The sequence below is a fragment of the Montipora foliosa genome, chromosome 1, assembly GCF_036669935.1.
Source record: "Montipora foliosa isolate CH-2021 chromosome 1, ASM3666993v2, whole genome shotgun sequence".
In the NCBI taxonomy this organism is placed as follows: Eukaryota; Metazoa; Cnidaria; class Anthozoa; order Scleractinia; family Acroporidae; genus Montipora; species Montipora foliosa.
In genome coordinates this window covers 36,560,776-36,578,275 of record NC_090869.1, presented here as the reverse complement: position 1 = coordinate 36,578,275, position 17,500 = coordinate 36,560,776, and the positions used below count along the sequence as shown (strand labels likewise).

The 17,500-nt window shown below is 39.4% G+C and overlaps 1 protein-coding gene across 1 annotated transcript in view; it reads left to right on the top strand.

The window, feature by feature from the left end:
- The window catches only part of LOC137997539 (dynein axonemal heavy chain 5-like), a 97,316-nt gene that overhangs the window by 55,083 nt on the left and 24,733 nt on the right, over window positions 1-17,500 (top strand). Inside the window, exons 39-60 of the mRNA XM_068843598.1 lie at window positions 1-110; window positions 515-772; window positions 1,854-2,067; window positions 3,049-3,158; window positions 3,568-3,854; window positions 4,523-4,592; window positions 5,335-5,457; window positions 6,637-6,767; window positions 7,432-7,750; window positions 8,247-8,473; window positions 9,230-9,452; window positions 10,299-10,400; window positions 10,504-10,578; window positions 11,082-11,249; window positions 11,726-11,854; window positions 12,512-12,598; window positions 12,705-12,842; window positions 12,938-13,065; window positions 14,010-14,178; window positions 14,930-15,085; window positions 15,844-16,089; window positions 17,402-17,494. The exon at window positions 1-110 is cut by the window's left edge and continues 33 nt beyond it. Of these exons, the coding sequence (XP_068699699.1) occupies window positions 1-110; window positions 515-772; window positions 1,854-2,067; window positions 3,049-3,158; window positions 3,568-3,854; window positions 4,523-4,592; window positions 5,335-5,457; window positions 6,637-6,767; window positions 7,432-7,750; window positions 8,247-8,473; window positions 9,230-9,452; window positions 10,299-10,400; window positions 10,504-10,578; window positions 11,082-11,249; window positions 11,726-11,854; window positions 12,512-12,598; window positions 12,705-12,842; window positions 12,938-13,065; window positions 14,010-14,178; window positions 14,930-15,085; window positions 15,844-16,089; window positions 17,402-17,494 (3,563 nt within the window). The remainder of the gene's footprint in view (window positions 111-514; window positions 773-1,853; window positions 2,068-3,048; window positions 3,159-3,567; window positions 3,855-4,522; window positions 4,593-5,334; window positions 5,458-6,636; window positions 6,768-7,431; window positions 7,751-8,246; window positions 8,474-9,229; window positions 9,453-10,298; window positions 10,401-10,503; window positions 10,579-11,081; window positions 11,250-11,725; window positions 11,855-12,511; window positions 12,599-12,704; window positions 12,843-12,937; window positions 13,066-14,009; window positions 14,179-14,929; window positions 15,086-15,843; window positions 16,090-17,401; window positions 17,495-17,500) is intronic.

Here is a 17,500-nt window from a genome sequence, read left to right as displayed (position 1 = left end):
AATACATTTACCCGAAGGACCACAACCCAGACTTCTTGTCTATTCTTGTACCAAATGTTGACAATGTGCGGACAGATTATCTGATCCAGATTGTTTCCAGCCAGGGAAAGGTTTGTAAATTTTACATGCCAGAACAAAACTTAGGCCGCTTTGTGGAAATTTTATTATTTTTGTAGGAATTAGGCTGCTCATTTGTAAATCCCATGGAAGGAAGAGTATTCTCATGAAGTGTATGGAGACTATTTTGGGGGAGTAAATGGTCTTCTTGTATACCGTATTTCAGTTACTACAACGTATCTCATTGGTGTAGAGAAGACATCTTTTTCAAGGTCACGCCTCTGTCCAAGATTGTTGTGCAATGTTCACGGGATATGTTTAATTATGTTTTACGCATCGTAGCCTCATTTGAAAGATTTTCCCGTCATCGTAACTTAAAATATCTTAACCACTTACAATCAATTATTTCTTATCAGTGCAGTGTTCTTATGTCTGCTATTTTTTTGGTTCTTGTCAGGCTGCCCTTTTGATCGGCGAGCAAGGTACAGCCAAAACAGTCATGATCAAAGGAAATATGAGTAAATATGATCCAGAGCGACATTTGAGTAAGAGCTTTAACTTTTCTTCGGCCTCCACACCACTGATGTTTCAGCGGACAATTGAGAGCTACGTGGACAAGCGAATGGGAAACACTTATGGTCCCCCAGCCGGCAAGAAAATGACAGTGTTTATTGATGATGTCAATATGCCCATAATCAACGAATGGGGCGATCAGGTTTGGTCACCTTTTTTGCTCTTAAAAGCGTAAAATAACAGGAGTGCATTTGTTGTCATTTTTTCTTTCTTTGTCTTTTCACCGTTGTGTGCACGGTTTCATAAGACATCGGCTTTGGTCATTTGATTTCATGTCGTTCGTTCATTTCCTCAGGAAAAAAAAAACAATTGTTAATAAAAAAAACATATATATAAAACATATAATAAGTTAACTCTTTAATAGTTGAAGCTTTCGCGTTGGCTCCTACCACAGTCGAATAGATAGTTGAGGAAAATTCAGTACAGTATGTAGTATATCAGGATAAAATTTGTTGTGTAACCAAAATTCGCTTTGAGATAATTTTTTGGTTGAGTCCTCCAGCTGTTAGCATGATCTAAAAGAGAGCAGTAAATTAGAATAAGAGAATTTTGATGGTTTTATGACAAGGAACAGGTCCAAAGTTTTCTTTCCCCTCAAAACGAAAATCTGGCTAAATGTCTTCATTGTTGTGGTTCTTAATATTTGAATTCGCTCTCGGTGACATCCCCGCCTTGGGAGACGTTTGGGTCCCTTATGTTACCAGGGAGAGCAGCCCGTTAAACGCAATCTTATAAAATAAAGCGTTATAAAGGTGCCAATTGTCCTGGGCAGCCACACAAACTGAGGTGTTGGTCATAATGCAAATGTCAAACTTCAACTCAAGATCAAACATTAGGGAGTTGAAACAAGGACCACGGCAACGTCGATGAAAACACCACTTTAGAATAAAACTTAGCGCTGTCGTAAGAATCTCGCGATTGTTCACATTGTAGAAAACGGGCGAACTATCGTATACCTGGATTGGTAAGAACGGTTAAAAAGTAAAGATAGAAAATGAATGGTTCATTGTTGTAGTCAAACTTGAAAATTGGTCATTTCATTGTTGTTTTGTGCAGTACGTCAAAGAAAATGATATGAAAATTCATGTCGCTCGTGCAGCACGATTATCTTCTACTTTTAACCAACGATATTCTTGTTTTGTTACGTTTCCATTTCCGCAGCCGTCGTGGTTGCTTAAACTTCCCATTAAGCATACCGGTACATTTTTCTCGTGTTTTGTCAGGTAACCAATGAAATAGTCCGTCAAGTCATGGAAAACAAGGGCTTCTACAATTTGGATAAACCTGGTGACTTTACTTGTCTCGCCGACATTCAATTCTTGGCGGCCATGATTCATCCAGGAGGAGGGCGGAATGACATTCCGCAAAGACTGAAGAGGCAATTTAGTGTGTTTAATTGTACTCTACCGAGTAACAATTCAATAGACAAGATTTTTGGTAAGAGTTGTTTTCCTGTCTGTTTGGATGTTCTACCATTTATTTTGAATGAGTCGTCAATTTTTTTCAAGTTTTTTTTTTTTTGTTAACCAATTCCTGGCCTTTGCTATCGCTAATAGCCAATTCCGAGTTCATGTCTGCCTCCTCTTCAAAGCGAGTCTAAGTGCGAAGTTTTTGTGATGGTAATTAGTTCTACTTTACATATGAATGAAATAGAAGATATTACATGGCCGCGCGGGGATACGAATTTTATCTTCGAGTGCTGAAAATCTCTCTCATTCGTTCGCTTACTTTCAGCAACAAGATATGAAAGTTATGAAAAACAAATCATGATGTAAAATTTTGCAATAAAAATGTTAATGTTGTAGCGAAAAATTATATTAAAGCACAAAAGTATCTTACAATGAAGAGGGAGCTCGCGTTTTATTGGCTAATCGTGTTTGTTACCATGACGACACCTATAAGATAAAAATGATACGTTCACTGCGCGCGGTGAAGATATGATTTTTTAATAAAAGGAGAAATCCTGGTATTTCATCCGTATCTATATAATAAATCCTGGTATTTCATCAGTACGTATCAATATAATAAGACTAATTTTCATAGGAAAAACTTCGCACGTAGACTCGCTTTGAAGAGGAGGCAGACACGAACTCGGAAATGGTCTATTGCTTTAAGATCGAGTCAGTTTGAATAACTTTCTAGTGCCAAGAGCTCAATGATTAGGGTTGACCTTGCGGCTATAGTGCTATCTTATCATCCGTCATCCAATTTCAATGTTTACTTGCCGTGCTTTAGGTTCACAAGCATATGGATTTAGAAAAAAAGGAAATGAAGAAAATACCCCTTGCACAATTATTACACGTATATTATCCGACGTAAACGCAACTTGAAATATTTATTTTGTTATTCTGTCGTTAACATAAGGTAAAACATATTGTCTGTTATGTACCTTATGGTATTGTCTCTTTTTTCCTGAAGGTGTTATCGCGGCTGGCCATTTTTGTTCCGAACGAGGCTTTTCGAATCTTGTGCAATCTCTTGCCACAAAACTTGTTCCCTGCACACGGAGACTGTGGCAGCTAACAAAGGTATACATTGGTCAATTCTAATTGAACTTAGGAGGGGAGAACTAATGCAGTAGCTTTTCTGAATACTTTTAACATCGGTGGATGAAACTCTTGGTGACGTCAATAGTCTTTCTACCATGCTCCAGGCTTTTGTGCGAACGAGGCTGGGAAGGAAGGCCACATTCTTTGCGTTGTACAATAAAATACTGCCCACTCCCTTGCACCATGTTTTTTGCGCAACGAGAGACCTCACAGAAAAGATTAGCTCAAGGAGTGTGTTCTTTCGTGAAACCAACCTCAGTCGTCAAGTTGGAGGACCTGAATTACTGAAGTGGCACCACAGTCGTTTTAAAAAAATTCAAAATTGTCCTTGAGACTATTACAGAGCATTTACTCACGTAGCCTCTCTCTCTCTCAATCTTTCTTTAAGATTAAAATGCTACCCACGCCAGCTAAATTCCACTACATCTTCAATCTGCGAGACTTGTCCAGGATTTGGCAAGGCATCCTTTACTGCATTTCTGAAGTTGTGTCGACTGAACAGTCCTTAATGTCTTTATGGAAACACGAATGTATACGAGTGATATCCGACCGTTTTACGAATCAGCCCGACAAGGACTGGTTTGAGAAAACAATGAAGCGAGTCGTGGGCGAAGAGCTGGGCGATGAATTGCAGGCAATGATTGAGGATATGCCGTACCTAGTGGATTTCTTGAGGTTTGTACATGCCGGCGTGTCGACTTGTTCAGGTGCGCTTAAGGATGACTTAAACGAGAGGTACGAGGAACTCGGTGAGATGCGGAGGCAGCGGTGAGATTTGACAATTAGCCAATATCAAAAACACCATAATACTCTTTGTTTGTCCCTCCAAAATTTTGCATAAGCGTTGTTTCCAGTTTCTCTTGGGACCATTATAAGTCCTAAGAGAAAATAAACACAATGCTTGTGCAAAATCTTGGAGGAACAAACAAAGAGTGTTGTGGTATTTTTAATATTGGCTAATAGCTGAAGAGTGATAGCAATGGGTGATGAAAACGGTTGACATGTTTCGTGGGTGAAGGCAATCTTATGAGGATATAATAAGTGTTTAGAACAAGTGACCACAATTAACACGAATGTGCCATGATTGGTGTTGGATAGATGACAGTAAGAAAATAATTGTCGGCGATAATTTGCAAGAATTCACTCGACGTAATAAAAGAAGATAACAAGTGGAGATGGTTGAAAGAGACTTTTGAAAGATTAACCAAAGGTCAATCCGAATTTTTGCTTTAACTTTTGGAAGTCATACCTCATGACATTTTGTGTATTATTTGTGAAAGGAAAGGCGAGCTGTAGTGTCAGTTGGAAGTATCGCTATTTCGGCATTATTTTGTATCATTTAGGGATGCTCCGGAAGCTACTGGAGATGAGCCCGAAGATGCAGATTTCGAAACGCCAAAGGTTTACGAATTGGTAAGACAACAAACGTTGGTAAATAAAGCGCTGTTATTTGAGCGTGGGAAGCGACTCTGCGATTGTTCGTTTGTTTGTTTGTATGCTTTTCGAAGGGAATATGACGAAATATGATCCAAAGCGATATTTGAATAAGAGCTGTAGCCTTTCATCGGCTTCCACACCACTAATGTCCTTGTTTTTTTTTTCTGTTTTCTTTTTTTTTCTTTTCTGTTTCTTCCTTTTCTATTAAAACTTTTGATACACAAAGGGAGTAAGTGGCATTTAAAAAAAAAAAGCAGGTAGGAAAGGGAAAAAATCCAAGCGGTGTCATCGCGGCGTTGATGAATTTTCTGCTTTTTTTTTTCGCTTCAGTTGATAATCTCTTAGACCATTTAAAAGAATAGCTGTGGTCCAGGAAGAAGTTTGCAGGAATAATTGGATATGTGGATTTTGAAAATGTGTCGAGCTATGTCTGTTTTTGAAGAGATTTCAAGGGCAGAGCGAAAGCTATTTAAGGCCGGTTCTCCACATCGAAAGCCATGTTTTTGTATTTGTTGTAGGCCCGGTTGTTGTTATTGAATCTGCTATGCAAGGGTTCACTTTATATCTTCGGTTATTGCTTAAGACATTAGTGAAAATAAAATGGCTTTCGATAATAAGTTCCATAGATAAACTTGGTTGTTTCTCATGAGACCCTTACCACTCTTCAATTGTCTATTTTAGTAGGGTAAAATAAGTTTCTGTCAATCTTCTTTTAAAGATTCCGTCGTTCGAGGGTCTTGAGGAAACATTAAAGATGTACTTAGAACAGTACAACGAAAGCATCCGAGGCGCTGGTATGGACCTTGTATTCTTCCAGGACGCCATGATCCATTTAATGAGGGTAAGTTGAAGAGCAGCTGTCTCTGAAGTATCATCACGCAGCTTAAGCAGCATCGGCGGTAATAACGATAGATACGAATGAAAAGGAGTGAAAAATCGGCTTGTTGCGCGTGTGGCATGCTTTGTATTTCGTTTTTTCCCGTTCTCAGCGAAACAGCAAACTTTAGCAAGGGACGTGTCAGCAGAAGACGCGCTCAATAGTGCATGTAATCTCCATCCTTGCTTCAACATCGTTCCTACCAATCCATTTGTATCGTGACATTACTTCGCCAACACCAGGCAAAAGCGGCTATAGGTCTGTCCAAACGGTAAATGTTTTTTATCGTGTTGGATATGATTTGGATTCTGTCAAACATTTGTTAAAACATAGTTAAAACATTTGTTTTGTTTTCGTGTTTTGAATGTGCGAGGAGTCCACGACAATGATGTTTTGCGACACGGGATCTATCGAGATCCCTGGTAATACTTACTAACGATGATTCAACTGAAAGCTAAGTACTCTTTTTCAAGACAGTTGACGTTCTTGAAAATAGGTGATTTGTCAAGGACTTAAGGTGATTCCCTGGTTTTGTATTGCGCAACCCTACTGCGCATAATTTCTTGCGTCACTGGCGCCCGCAGTAGCGCGGGTACATTGATAAAATGGCGAATTGTCATTGACGCCAAGCCTAATCCGTCAACGAATGGTTATTTTCTCCTCAACGAGTACGGTGAGCCCCATTTTATCGTTGTCTTCATGGAGTAGTGAAAAAATCAGTGAAAATCTATGGCAATTTCATAAAATTGTACGGAAGGAGCCATTACGAGTCGAACAGCCCACACTTAAGTTAAATTTATTTTGGAGTGTGAAGTACTCACAAAGGCATTCAAATACACTTTTCAGGCATGTACTTGAATTAACCATGGAATGACACCACGCTCTGCGTTATACATTGGATCACATTTGTAAAATCGGATTAAATTTGTCCAACATTTGGGGTGCGCGGTAATTGTCAAAGTAGCTCAAATAGCCGTATTCGTCAGCGTCGCATCATGGAAACGAGCACGGTGACCCCCTTTTCTTATTACATTTTTTATGATCTCCTTGACATGTTTTAACAGTGTGTGAAGTTTCATCGGAAATCTATGATAAGTTATATTTCTAGGGAATCACCGTAACTGATATTTTCTGTCTTTCCAGGTGTCCCGTATAATTCGCACCCCACGAGGTAACGCCCTTCTTGTAGGTGTAGGGGGCTCTGGCAAGCAAAGCTTAACACGTCTCGCTTCTTTCATCGCTGGCTACAAGACATTCCAGATTACACTTACGAGGTACAGTGACCGAACAATATGTTGTACGTATTAATAGTATCATCAATGCCGCCGATTAGCGACAATAAAAGTGCATTGTTTGACAACAAGATTGGTGAGGCGAGTGCGGAAAATATGCTACTACGATTTGATGTGCCTCATATTTGGTGCAAGATGTATCCGGAAGTAGAATGAACAGTCACCGGAAGGGCTCTTGCTACTTTCAAGCGTGCAATCAACTTGTTTGCAACAGGTCGAGTCTAAGGATCTTTTTGACTTAGCCGTTAGTCGTGTCACCCTCTACACTTGTAAAAGTCACTGTCTTACTCGGCCATTCAGCTTTCTAAACAACGCTTTAGCTAGACTTGCAACTGGAATCCGGCAGATTTCTCGTTCTTGTCTTCCCCTTAGCTAAACACACCAATGTCCTTTATCCATTTACGGTGGGTCAGTCAGTTAGGCAGTGATGCTAGTAAGTCAGTTAATCGGTCGGCCCCAACGCGGGCCTTCTTATTCTCCGATTCGTCCTCGCAAATAGATGCTTTACACGTCACTCATCGCCATCATGTAAGTGAATGAAAACAAAAGATCTCTCATTAGCTCCCAGTTGTTCGTCCACCAGCAATTGAGATTGGATGCAAACCACCTATTATTCATTACCTTCTCACTTCTTGAATATTTTCAGGTCGTATAACGCATCCAACTTGATGGAGGACCTCAAGCATCTTTACAGGGTAGCCGGTATGCAAGGTCAAGGCATAACATTTATCTTCACTGACCAGGAAATCAAGGAAGAGGGATTCCTTGAGTACCTTAACAACCTGCTTTCTTCCGGAGAGATCTCAAATCTTTTCGCTCGTGATGAAATCGATGAAATTTGCGGCGAACTTATTCCAGTCATGAAGAAAGAGTTTCCCAGGAGACCTCCCTCGGGCGAGAATCTTTACGACTACTTCTTGACTCGCGCAAAGCACAATCTTCATGTCGTGTTGTGCTTCTCACCGGTGCGTTATTGTCACTTTTTTCATTTGCATTCATCAACAGCCAAAGAGTTAGCCAGTTCCAGGCTCTCGGATACTATGGTCGGCACGAGCAGAAAGCGGACGCGAAAAGAAGATACACTCGTTCGCTCATATTTGCGCTTTCCCTACTATCTCGGAGCCTGGAATAGGCTACAACAGAGTGTATCTATTACCTTGTAATTGACACCCTAAGAAGCATTCAGATGTGGCATATCATCCCAGTTGTAAACATCAAGACTTGATAGTAAGAGTGAAAAAAAAAAATCTACTTTCCATATTTTTTCACCTTTTATCGAAGAATTATGTTTGTAACCAATTGAAGTTTGCAACTTCGTGTCTCAAAATTACCAGAAATGCATATTTTGCGGTGAAGACAGACACTCTGAAGGCAATTTAAGCATCGCAATACTAAAACGCCTAACTGCGTTTTTTTGCAACTTATTTTCTGTATTCCCGCTTTTTCATTTTACGTTTACAGGTTGGCGAGAAATTCCGTAACAGGTCTTTGAAGTTTCCAGGTCTGATCAGCGGTTGCACAATGGATTGGTTTAGCCGCTGGCCAAAGGATGCTTTAATTGCAGTGGCAGATCACTTTTTGTCCAGTTTTGAAATCGTTTGTGCAACTGAAGTTAAGAAGCAAGTGGTACATGCAATGGGTGTCTTTCATGATGGTGTGGCCATTAGCTGTACTGATTACTTTCAGAGGTATCCTTGATGTGTGACTTCATTTTACGTTTCAAGGTCTAAAGTTGGGGTTAAGTTAGCCATTTCACCCACCAGCCTATGTGACTTGTGTGCTTGATCTCACCAAGATGAAATTTCTTCTGGAAAATTTCATTGGATACTTCAAAAAGAACAAAATATTTTGTATGATATATCTAGATGTGGGTCCTGTGATCCATCAGGATCCTAATGGGGCTCAGGAAGTCATGTAGCTATGATTTCGAATACAACTGGTCAAAGATTGCCTTCCTTGCGTTAAATCGTAATATCCTAAAAACGAAAGCCCACTCAACAAATATGACAATTGGACTCAGTTACTACGAGAAAGTAAGACCTTAATATTAAGAATTCCCTTTTGAGATTTCATTTTATGCTATATTTAAACGGGACAATGATTAATAAGAGACGTGGTGTGTGTGCTAACAGAAAGTTAGGAGTTCAGGAGGTAGTTTACCTCAGATTTAACATACTGGAGGGAGGTGCAGTTTTCTGGTGATCTGGACGAAGCTGATCAGGTCACATGACACATTCTACGTGACCTCAATTTCGTTGTAATCAAGACACTAGCAGACCAGAAAGCTCGATTCTTAGTTTCTTATCCGTGTAGTTTCAGAAAAATTATAATTTTTTATCACCATTCGTAGTCCTACACAATCAACATTCATGTTATCATCAACGTAAAATAAATTAGAGATTAACCGGAGGGTTAAGTGGTACTATTTATGTCCCCGTTTTCAGGTACCGTCGAGCAACCCATGTCACCCCGAAATCTTATCTCTCGTTTATAAACGGCTACAAAACAATTTATGCTTCCAAACGAGAACAAATTGGCGAGTTAGCGCGGAGAATGAACACTGGCTTAGCAAAGCTTGTGGAGGCGAGTGAATCAGTTGCTCAGCTGTCCAAAGAATTGGCTGTGAAAGAAAAGGAGCTGGCTGTGGCATCAGAGAAGGCTGAAAAGGTAGGGATGTTCATAGGTGATCAGATATTCCCAGAAAGGCAAGTAATGAGACGCGCTCTTCTTTCAAAAACCGCCCAAAGTGTCACCTCACTGTAGTCCCTAACTTTAACATCTCAATGCAGACAATTAACATCACCAAGAGTCCATTACTCAAGAATAAGAATCTGGTATTAGGTTTGTCTCCATCAGAGTTTAAAAAAAGCGTCTATTTTAAGCCAAGTGTTGCGGGAAAATAAACAATGGACTAAATAGGCTAATTTAGTGTTGTACCCAATTTTTATCTCCCGTGGTTAAGATTCTTTGTGAATAGTTCATTTTCGAAATATCAAATATTCATCTTGATATTGAGGCAGTGAGGACAAAAACAATAGAAACACGTTGGAATGAATGTGAAGAATACTTACATATCATCCACTTTTTTTTTTGTCTTTGTCCTCTAAACCTCTCTTTCAAATTGAATTTTAACATATCGAAAAAAGGCCTACTTTATTTGCATCATAGTGTCAAAGGGTTTGGATTGGGTACATTATTGAGTTAGCCGATTTCGTCCGTTGTTTATTGCATCATTCTAAAATTTCTGAATGGTTAGTTTGGACGACAAGTTCAAAATTCGTTTCTGCGTTTGGAGAAATAACAATTGCGATTGCCTTATATGGACATTCTTTCTCAATAAAATCGCACTATAGCATACCACATAATTCTCCTTAGTAGGAATTTTGAAAGAAATTAAAACAAAATACGTGTATTTTTTCTTCCAATCCTTCCAGTATTCGTTTCTATTTTACACTTGGTCATTACAGTTGTGCGAGCCTTCCTTTATCCTTTATGTTTTCTTCTAAACTGTAGGTTTTAAGAGAGGTCACTGAGAAAGCTCAAGCAGCAGAGAAAGTCAAAGCTCAAGTCCAAAAAGTTAAAGACAAGGCTCAAGCCATTGTGGACGATATTGCGGTAAACACAGCATTTCCCTTTTCTAGGCATAAACAAGCATCGTATGACTCTAGAGTAAACTGATTTTTGATCGAGCTTGATTTGTTTGTTGTTATGTATTTAGGCTGACAAAGCTGTCGCTGAAGAAAAATTAGAGGCTGCAAGACCAGCTCTAGAGGAAGCTGAAGCTGCTTTACAGGTGAAATCAAATTGCGGTTTTGATAGGGTGAGGGTAAACCCGAAAGCGTTCCGGTCTATAAATGGACCTCTTTGGCTTGTACGTTTTGTTTTCCCATTTCAGACCACGTGATGTTACTCTAGGGAACAGTTTCTTTTTCAAATGTCGTCTTATGCACGTGCATTTGTGCGCATGACTTATGAAAAAACAATAGGAAAATCCCCTTGGGAACATCACATGGTCTGAAATGGGAAGACAAAACGTAACAGCTGAAGAGGTCCATTCCCTTTCGAACTGTTTGAAATGGGTCACGGAAGCGTTCAAGTTTGCCCTCAAGCAAAGTCCGGAAATGATTTTCTTTCTAAGGATTGTCGGCAAGAACTTACTTGTTAGGATAATAAACATAACACAAACCGTCGGTTCTTGCGCCTTAAGCAGGCCATTTAAAACGTGAAAGGCATGTTTACCCGGCGATTTGTAAGAACAAATGGTGAAACTTAACAAACTTCTCTTCTTCCCACCAGACCATCAAAGCGGCGCACATTGCTACAGTACGAAAGCTGCCGAAGCCACCACATTTGATCATGCGTATTATGGACTGTGTGTTGCTTTTATTCCGAAAGAGGCTGGACACAGTTGTTTATGATCCGGAAAGAAATTGTTCCAAGCCTTCATGGAGTGAATCTTTAAAGGTGAGATTAAAAGCTGAAGTATTCCGAAATCGTGAACTGCTCTCAATGGCTTTGTGAAATTTTGAAAGTCCAGTTACTTTCTTGCTTTTGCTCCTCGAAAGTCGCCAATGTTTTCGGGCCAATGTCGGAAACTAAAAGGACAAGGAACAAGAAAATGCTTCCCCGCCACAACGCGAGGAATTCACCCTTTAAAGGAATCACACTGAGCTGATTAATTGAACAAAACCGTTGACAACTCCTTTCTATAGGGGCTTCTTTCTCACTTTGTTGAATTCCATTCAACTATGTGAAAATTGTGTATAATTTTGCCGAGACCTTCGGCTGATCTTCAGGCCATTTGAAAGGGAAGAACGTTAATGGTATAGGTTGTCCCATTTTCCATATTCTGAATTTCATTGATGCTTTTCCCTTTCCTTTGATTGAAAGAACTTACTGCAGTTGAAAAGTCACCGAAAACAAGAATTTATCTCTTTCAGATGATGAGCCAGTCCAACTTCCTGTCAACGCTTCAGTCCTTCCCTAAAGATACCATTAATGACGAAATGGTCGAACTTTTGGCTCCTTACCTGGAAATGGATGACTACAACATGGAGACTGCCAAAAGGGTAACACATCTCGCCATTTGTTTGGCTGTTTTTGTCTTCGAGTTAAAGGGGCTATGTCGCGCAAAATGATGTAATTTCACGACACCCAAAATCCCTGAAAAGTAGAATGAAATATTGCAATAACCACTTAAAACGGTTGACCAACATTAAAAAAAATACAGCAAAAGAAGAGAGAATGATGGATGGACAAAAATGGACAAGATTGAAACGGATTGCTTGTGGGTAATCTTGAAAAGAATTGGCCCGACGTTTTTCAAGTTTATGGCAAATCGCCTGGATAAAGGTCGCTTTTCCTCAGCGTCAGCGTCATCTCGACATCAGTTTTAAACTCGTGAGTAACTAAAGATTTTCCTTAAACACCCTAAAGTAACGTGACGTAGCCCCTTTAAGAAAAAAAACAGAGCGAAAAGTGATAAAAGTGCCCTGTTACATCAGCAGCTAATGGGTGTCTTTACCTTCAAGTCACAATGTGGACAAGGACACTCTCCTTACTCGTTCAAAAATGATAATTTTAGCGCAGTTAAAAAGTGATGAATAGTAGTGGAGTATCCTCGGTGAACGGGCGTTTCTTGGAGCAATTTCTGGTGCTTCTTTTTCTTTTGGTTCTGATGCAGTTTCTTAATGGAATTTAAATATTCTGGGGCTCTCTGTTTACAGGTTTGTGGAGATGTCGCTGGTCTGTGCTCGTGGACAAATTCCATGTCGATTTTCTTCGGTATCAACAAGGAGGTGTTACCTCTAAAGGTAATTTGCATTTTCATGCGCTTTGACAGCAGTGCTTCGCTTATGCTTCAATTTTCAATCACTAAATGTCAACAAAATGCTGAGTTTTGGATGTTTGTCTTCACAGGCTAATTTAACCATTCAGGAAGCGAAATTGAACGTGGCACAAAACGATCTGAACGTGGCACAGGCCCAGTTGGATGAGAAGCAAGCTGAACTGGATAAAGTACAGGCTATGTACGACAAAGCAGTACAGGAAAAACAGGTAGAACAAGTTTTTGATGAGGTTATCTGTTTTAAGCAAAAGTTGCTTCAGTGGGGTAAGAAAACCCTGACTGATTTCATTTTTTTTAATTACAGGATCTTCTAGATGATGCAGAGACCTGTCGCAGGAAGATGCTGGCAGCTTCCACACTGATTGGTGGTCTGGGAGGCGAGAAAGAAAGATGGACTGAGCAGAGTAAAGAGTTTGAGGCTCAAATCGGCAGGTATGGCCACACAGGACTCCCCACGAAAGACATTTTATTATGTTTGTGCTTAGGATCTCAACTTTTTGCATGTGTATTCTTAATAAAACTATTTTCTGTCTATGGAACTTCCTATCTCGTTATCAATGGCCTTCACTCGAAAAAAAAGTGATTAACTAACAACTTTCAACCACAGGAAATAACGTTTACGATCAAATATGTTGGATTTTTTTCAAAGGAAGTGTTGGTATCCGAAATGAGTGTATTTCGGCATCGCTTCCTTTGTATCAAAAACATGTGGCAACCCTAACACGTGACAGTTATTCAAGATGGTGGCGCCTGAGAATTTGAAAGTAGGATTAACCGATTCTAATTTTTTCCCTGGAAGAAATTGTTTGAAAATCTTTCAGAAAAATTTGTAAGATAAGTTTTTAAAGCTGTAGTTTAAGGGCTGAAGCATAACGTCACTTACCATGCGAGCAGTTGGTTTCTCCTACTCTTCCTGAGAGAGAAACCACTGCGGGAAACCGTTTCTTTGAGTGAGCCGCCGTCCAGCGCCAAGGACGAATAAATGCGTTCGCATGCGTTCAGCTACGTAACTACCGCCTTTGGGCGAGCCTGCTATGTAATGATTCCATATTTTCACGCAAAATAACACGAAACGATGTCAAATGAACCACGCAGGGCTCGATGGAAAATCAAAGGGTTGCTCGCAGTGGTTCCTCTCGGGAAGTGTAGGAGAAACCAACTGCTCGCAGTGTAAAAGTCACTACGTGAGAGAAGCTGTTCGAAAAATGGCATTTCATTATACATAAACCAAATGTTAATTCTGTGGGTGATTCAATTTTTTCGCTGTTACCAATTTGGTTCTAGATGATTAAAATTTCTTGATTTCGTCTAAAATTTCGAGTACCTTAGTTATCCCAGTGGTTGCCAATCCAATCATGTGTTTTTTGTTGTCGCAGATTGGTCGGAGATGTATTGCTTTGCACAGGCTTTTTGTCGTATTCTGGTCCGTTCAACCAGGAATTTCGTGACATGTTGATGGCAAAATGGCAAAAGGACATGAAGTCTCGCAAGATTCCTTTTACTGCTAATCTCAATGTCACGGCTATGCTTGTTGATGCCGCAACAGTAAGTAGTTTTGTTCATTTGGGTTTCTTTTCCCGTTGCCCAATTCCGAGTAAAAGTGCTTGGTAAAGTGCTGTACAGTAGAATACGGCCCGCTAATTTAGCCAATCACAGCGCGCGTACTATCTAAGAGATGTAAGAAACACTATAAAAAATCCGTTTTGTGAACTACAATAGTTCAATCTCCATTCCAAAGTAATGGTTTACGAATTAATTAAGGTTCGAGCGAGTTACCGGCAAATGCCATTTTTCAGTAGTCATTGAATTTACGAAGTAACCCTGTTATTGTTACTTTATTTAATCCATTCAAGAAAGGTACAGTATCAGGAAGCTATTGAGTTCATTAAAAAAAAAAGGGAAATTACATACAAAAAAGTAGAACGGAGAAGGGCACGATATAGTAAACAATAAATAGAGCCCTGAATTGTATTCAGTTATTACCGCTCGTTATATAAAAGAAAAAAAAACAACAACAACAACAGAGTCACATCCATGTCATGAAAGCAGTACAAGGGTACATACCAGCGAGTAAGGAAATCGGTACTGAGCGAAATTTAGTATTGAAAATGGTGTTAACATAAGGAAGAAATAAATGCTCCAAAGATGCATACCGAGTTTAATAATTATGTTGCTCACAAATCAGATAAAAAAATTACATGATTTATCAGCACAAAGATAATCATGAAAAAATGAACAAATATACACTTTTTAACAATATCACCAACCTGTGACCTTATGTGTCCTGCGTATCCAGGTGGGGGAGTGGAACCTTCAGGGTTTACCAAACGACGAACTATCCGTGCAGAACGGTATCATCGTTACAAAGGCAACGAGATATCCTCTGTTGATAGATCCACAAGGTCAAGGTAAAGCCTGGATTAGGAACAGGGAAAAAGATAACGAAATGCAGGTAGGTAATCGATTCGTGGTTGATCAGGCAAATGCGATTTCCATCGCAATTGAATTATTTTGGGATTCGTACTGTTTCACTCTTGCAGGGGACAGTTCGGCCAAGTGGTTTAGACGCTTGCCTTGAGACCGGAGATCCCGGGTTCAAGACCCGCCCTCACCACTTGTTGAATTTGATCTGGTAGTCCCTGGTTCAACCTCTCGGCGGCTGGTTTGTCTCCAGCCAGTTTCGATTCTTAACAGTAATTTATTGTTTTGTTTTGTTCTTTCATTTGTCTCATTTCATTGCCCCTGAAAATCCCCAAAAGGGAGTGGTCAATCCAACTATGTATGTATGTGTGTATGTATATGTTTGTCCCCACAAACCAGCATGCTCACAAATCAAGGGATCGATTGCTAGACCATCAAATCTCCTGTTGTTTTAATGGGGATGATTTTTTTTCTAAATGACTTTTTAGAGTATAGCCGTGCTCTTTCTGAATGTACCCAAATTAGTCCCTTTTGGAAAGGATGAACCTTTAATGTTTAGCTTTTCCTTTCTCAAGTTTTGCTGCAGTCTTCTTAATCTTTTTCTTTGTGGTTGCCAAAACTCTCATTTACTTTCCAGTGATCTCAGAGAGGGCAAAGAAAAACGTTCACTAAACTATCTTTTTTGTATTCCTAACGCGTGCGGTGTTTTTTCTTCAAATTTCAACAGCGCTTATTTTAATAAAGCGGGAGAGTTTAAATTATACATGAACACTGTTTCTTTTTTAACAGGTGACTTCGCTCAACCACAAATATTTCCGAAACCACCTCGAGGACAGCCTTTCACTAGGACGACCACTGCTCATTGAGGACGTTGGCGAAGAAATGGATCCAGCGTTGGACAATGTCCTGGAAAAGAACTTTATTAAAAGTGGCAGCACCCTGAAAGTGAAAGTTGGGGACAAAGAGATCGATGTCATGAAAGGCTTCATGTTGTATATCACAACCAAACTCTCAAACCCTGCCTACACCCCTGAGGTGAGTGATTCCGTGGAAACGGATTCCGCACATCTGTCTTTTTCTAAGGGCACTTAAGCCTTTTCCCCGAAAATAGGTTAAGTACGAAGGCAATAGGTAATAGATCGTAGTTTGATATAGCATTTTAAAAAAGAAATTCATTCTACTTAAAGGTATATTAATTTGCTTTTTGGAAAGCACTTATTTTAACATTTGTTAATTATGAATTCACAAGTCTGGAGTACAAATCGCTACATAAACGACTGTTGATGATGACGATGATAATAACAATAAGCATGATAATTATGATAATTATAATAATTATATTGTTTTTATTACTATTATTATTAGTATTGTTTTATTACTCCTATTAATATTGTTATTAGAATTAAACAGATCTTATCAAATGACTGAAGACAAATTATCTCAACTAATAGTTTGTCTTTTGACTGAAATAAGAGGTCGAAGGGAACTCGAAAATGATCAATCAGTTGTGCCGAGCTCTTTGAGGTGGCGTAATAATCCATGATAGAGCGGTTTTCAATTGAGTGTCGAAAGTAATTAGCGAATTGCTTTGGTTTTTCATTACTTTACTCAGTGATTGGTTCAAAGTTCTCGCGCTACTTTTTCAACCAATCAGAAGTGAAACCAAAACCAATCGTGGCTTGCGCGTGCACATCTTACCGCGCTTTGTGTCGGCTACGTGTAATTACTTCGAGTTTTGATTGGTTTACTGGATTGTCTCCGTCCTTTTTGATTGGCCAAAGGAATTACTTTGGTTTTGGTTTTACGACACTCGATTGAAACTCGCTCTAAAGAACATGCCGACAACTAGACGTTTCTGATGTTAAACCTGTACGTAACGTAGAATTTAAGTTAACCGCTTCTTCAATCAGCAAGGCGAATTATTTATGACAATATTCATAATTTTATCTCTTTCTCGTTATCGTGTTTTTCTGTTTGTCAAATTTGCAACAAACTTAAGAATTTAAAAAGGGCAAGAAATTATTTTTGCTGAAATAACGCTTTCCTTAAAATGGTTTTTGACATCCACTTGTTCAACGTAACACAATTTTATCAAAGTTTGGTGGACCATTGCTGTTAGACATATATATCGTTAACAGTGAAGAGAATATCCATGCCGACAGTGATAATTTTGTTCATCTTATTACAGTTACCATAACTCACTCAGAAAGAGTATCTTCGCTTTGCACAATGCTTTGTCAGTCCTGGGATCCGAATTTAGTGTGTGCTCGATTAAACGTATCGTTCAAGTTGCCAAGCTGACATGGAGTCTTGTTTTCGCGTCCTATTCTCCTTTTCTTTTACGTAGATCAGTGCTCGTACTTCCATTATTGACTTCACTGTGACTATGAAAGGCTTGGAAGATCAATTACTTGGCCGTGTGATTCTGACAGAAAAGGCGGTAAGT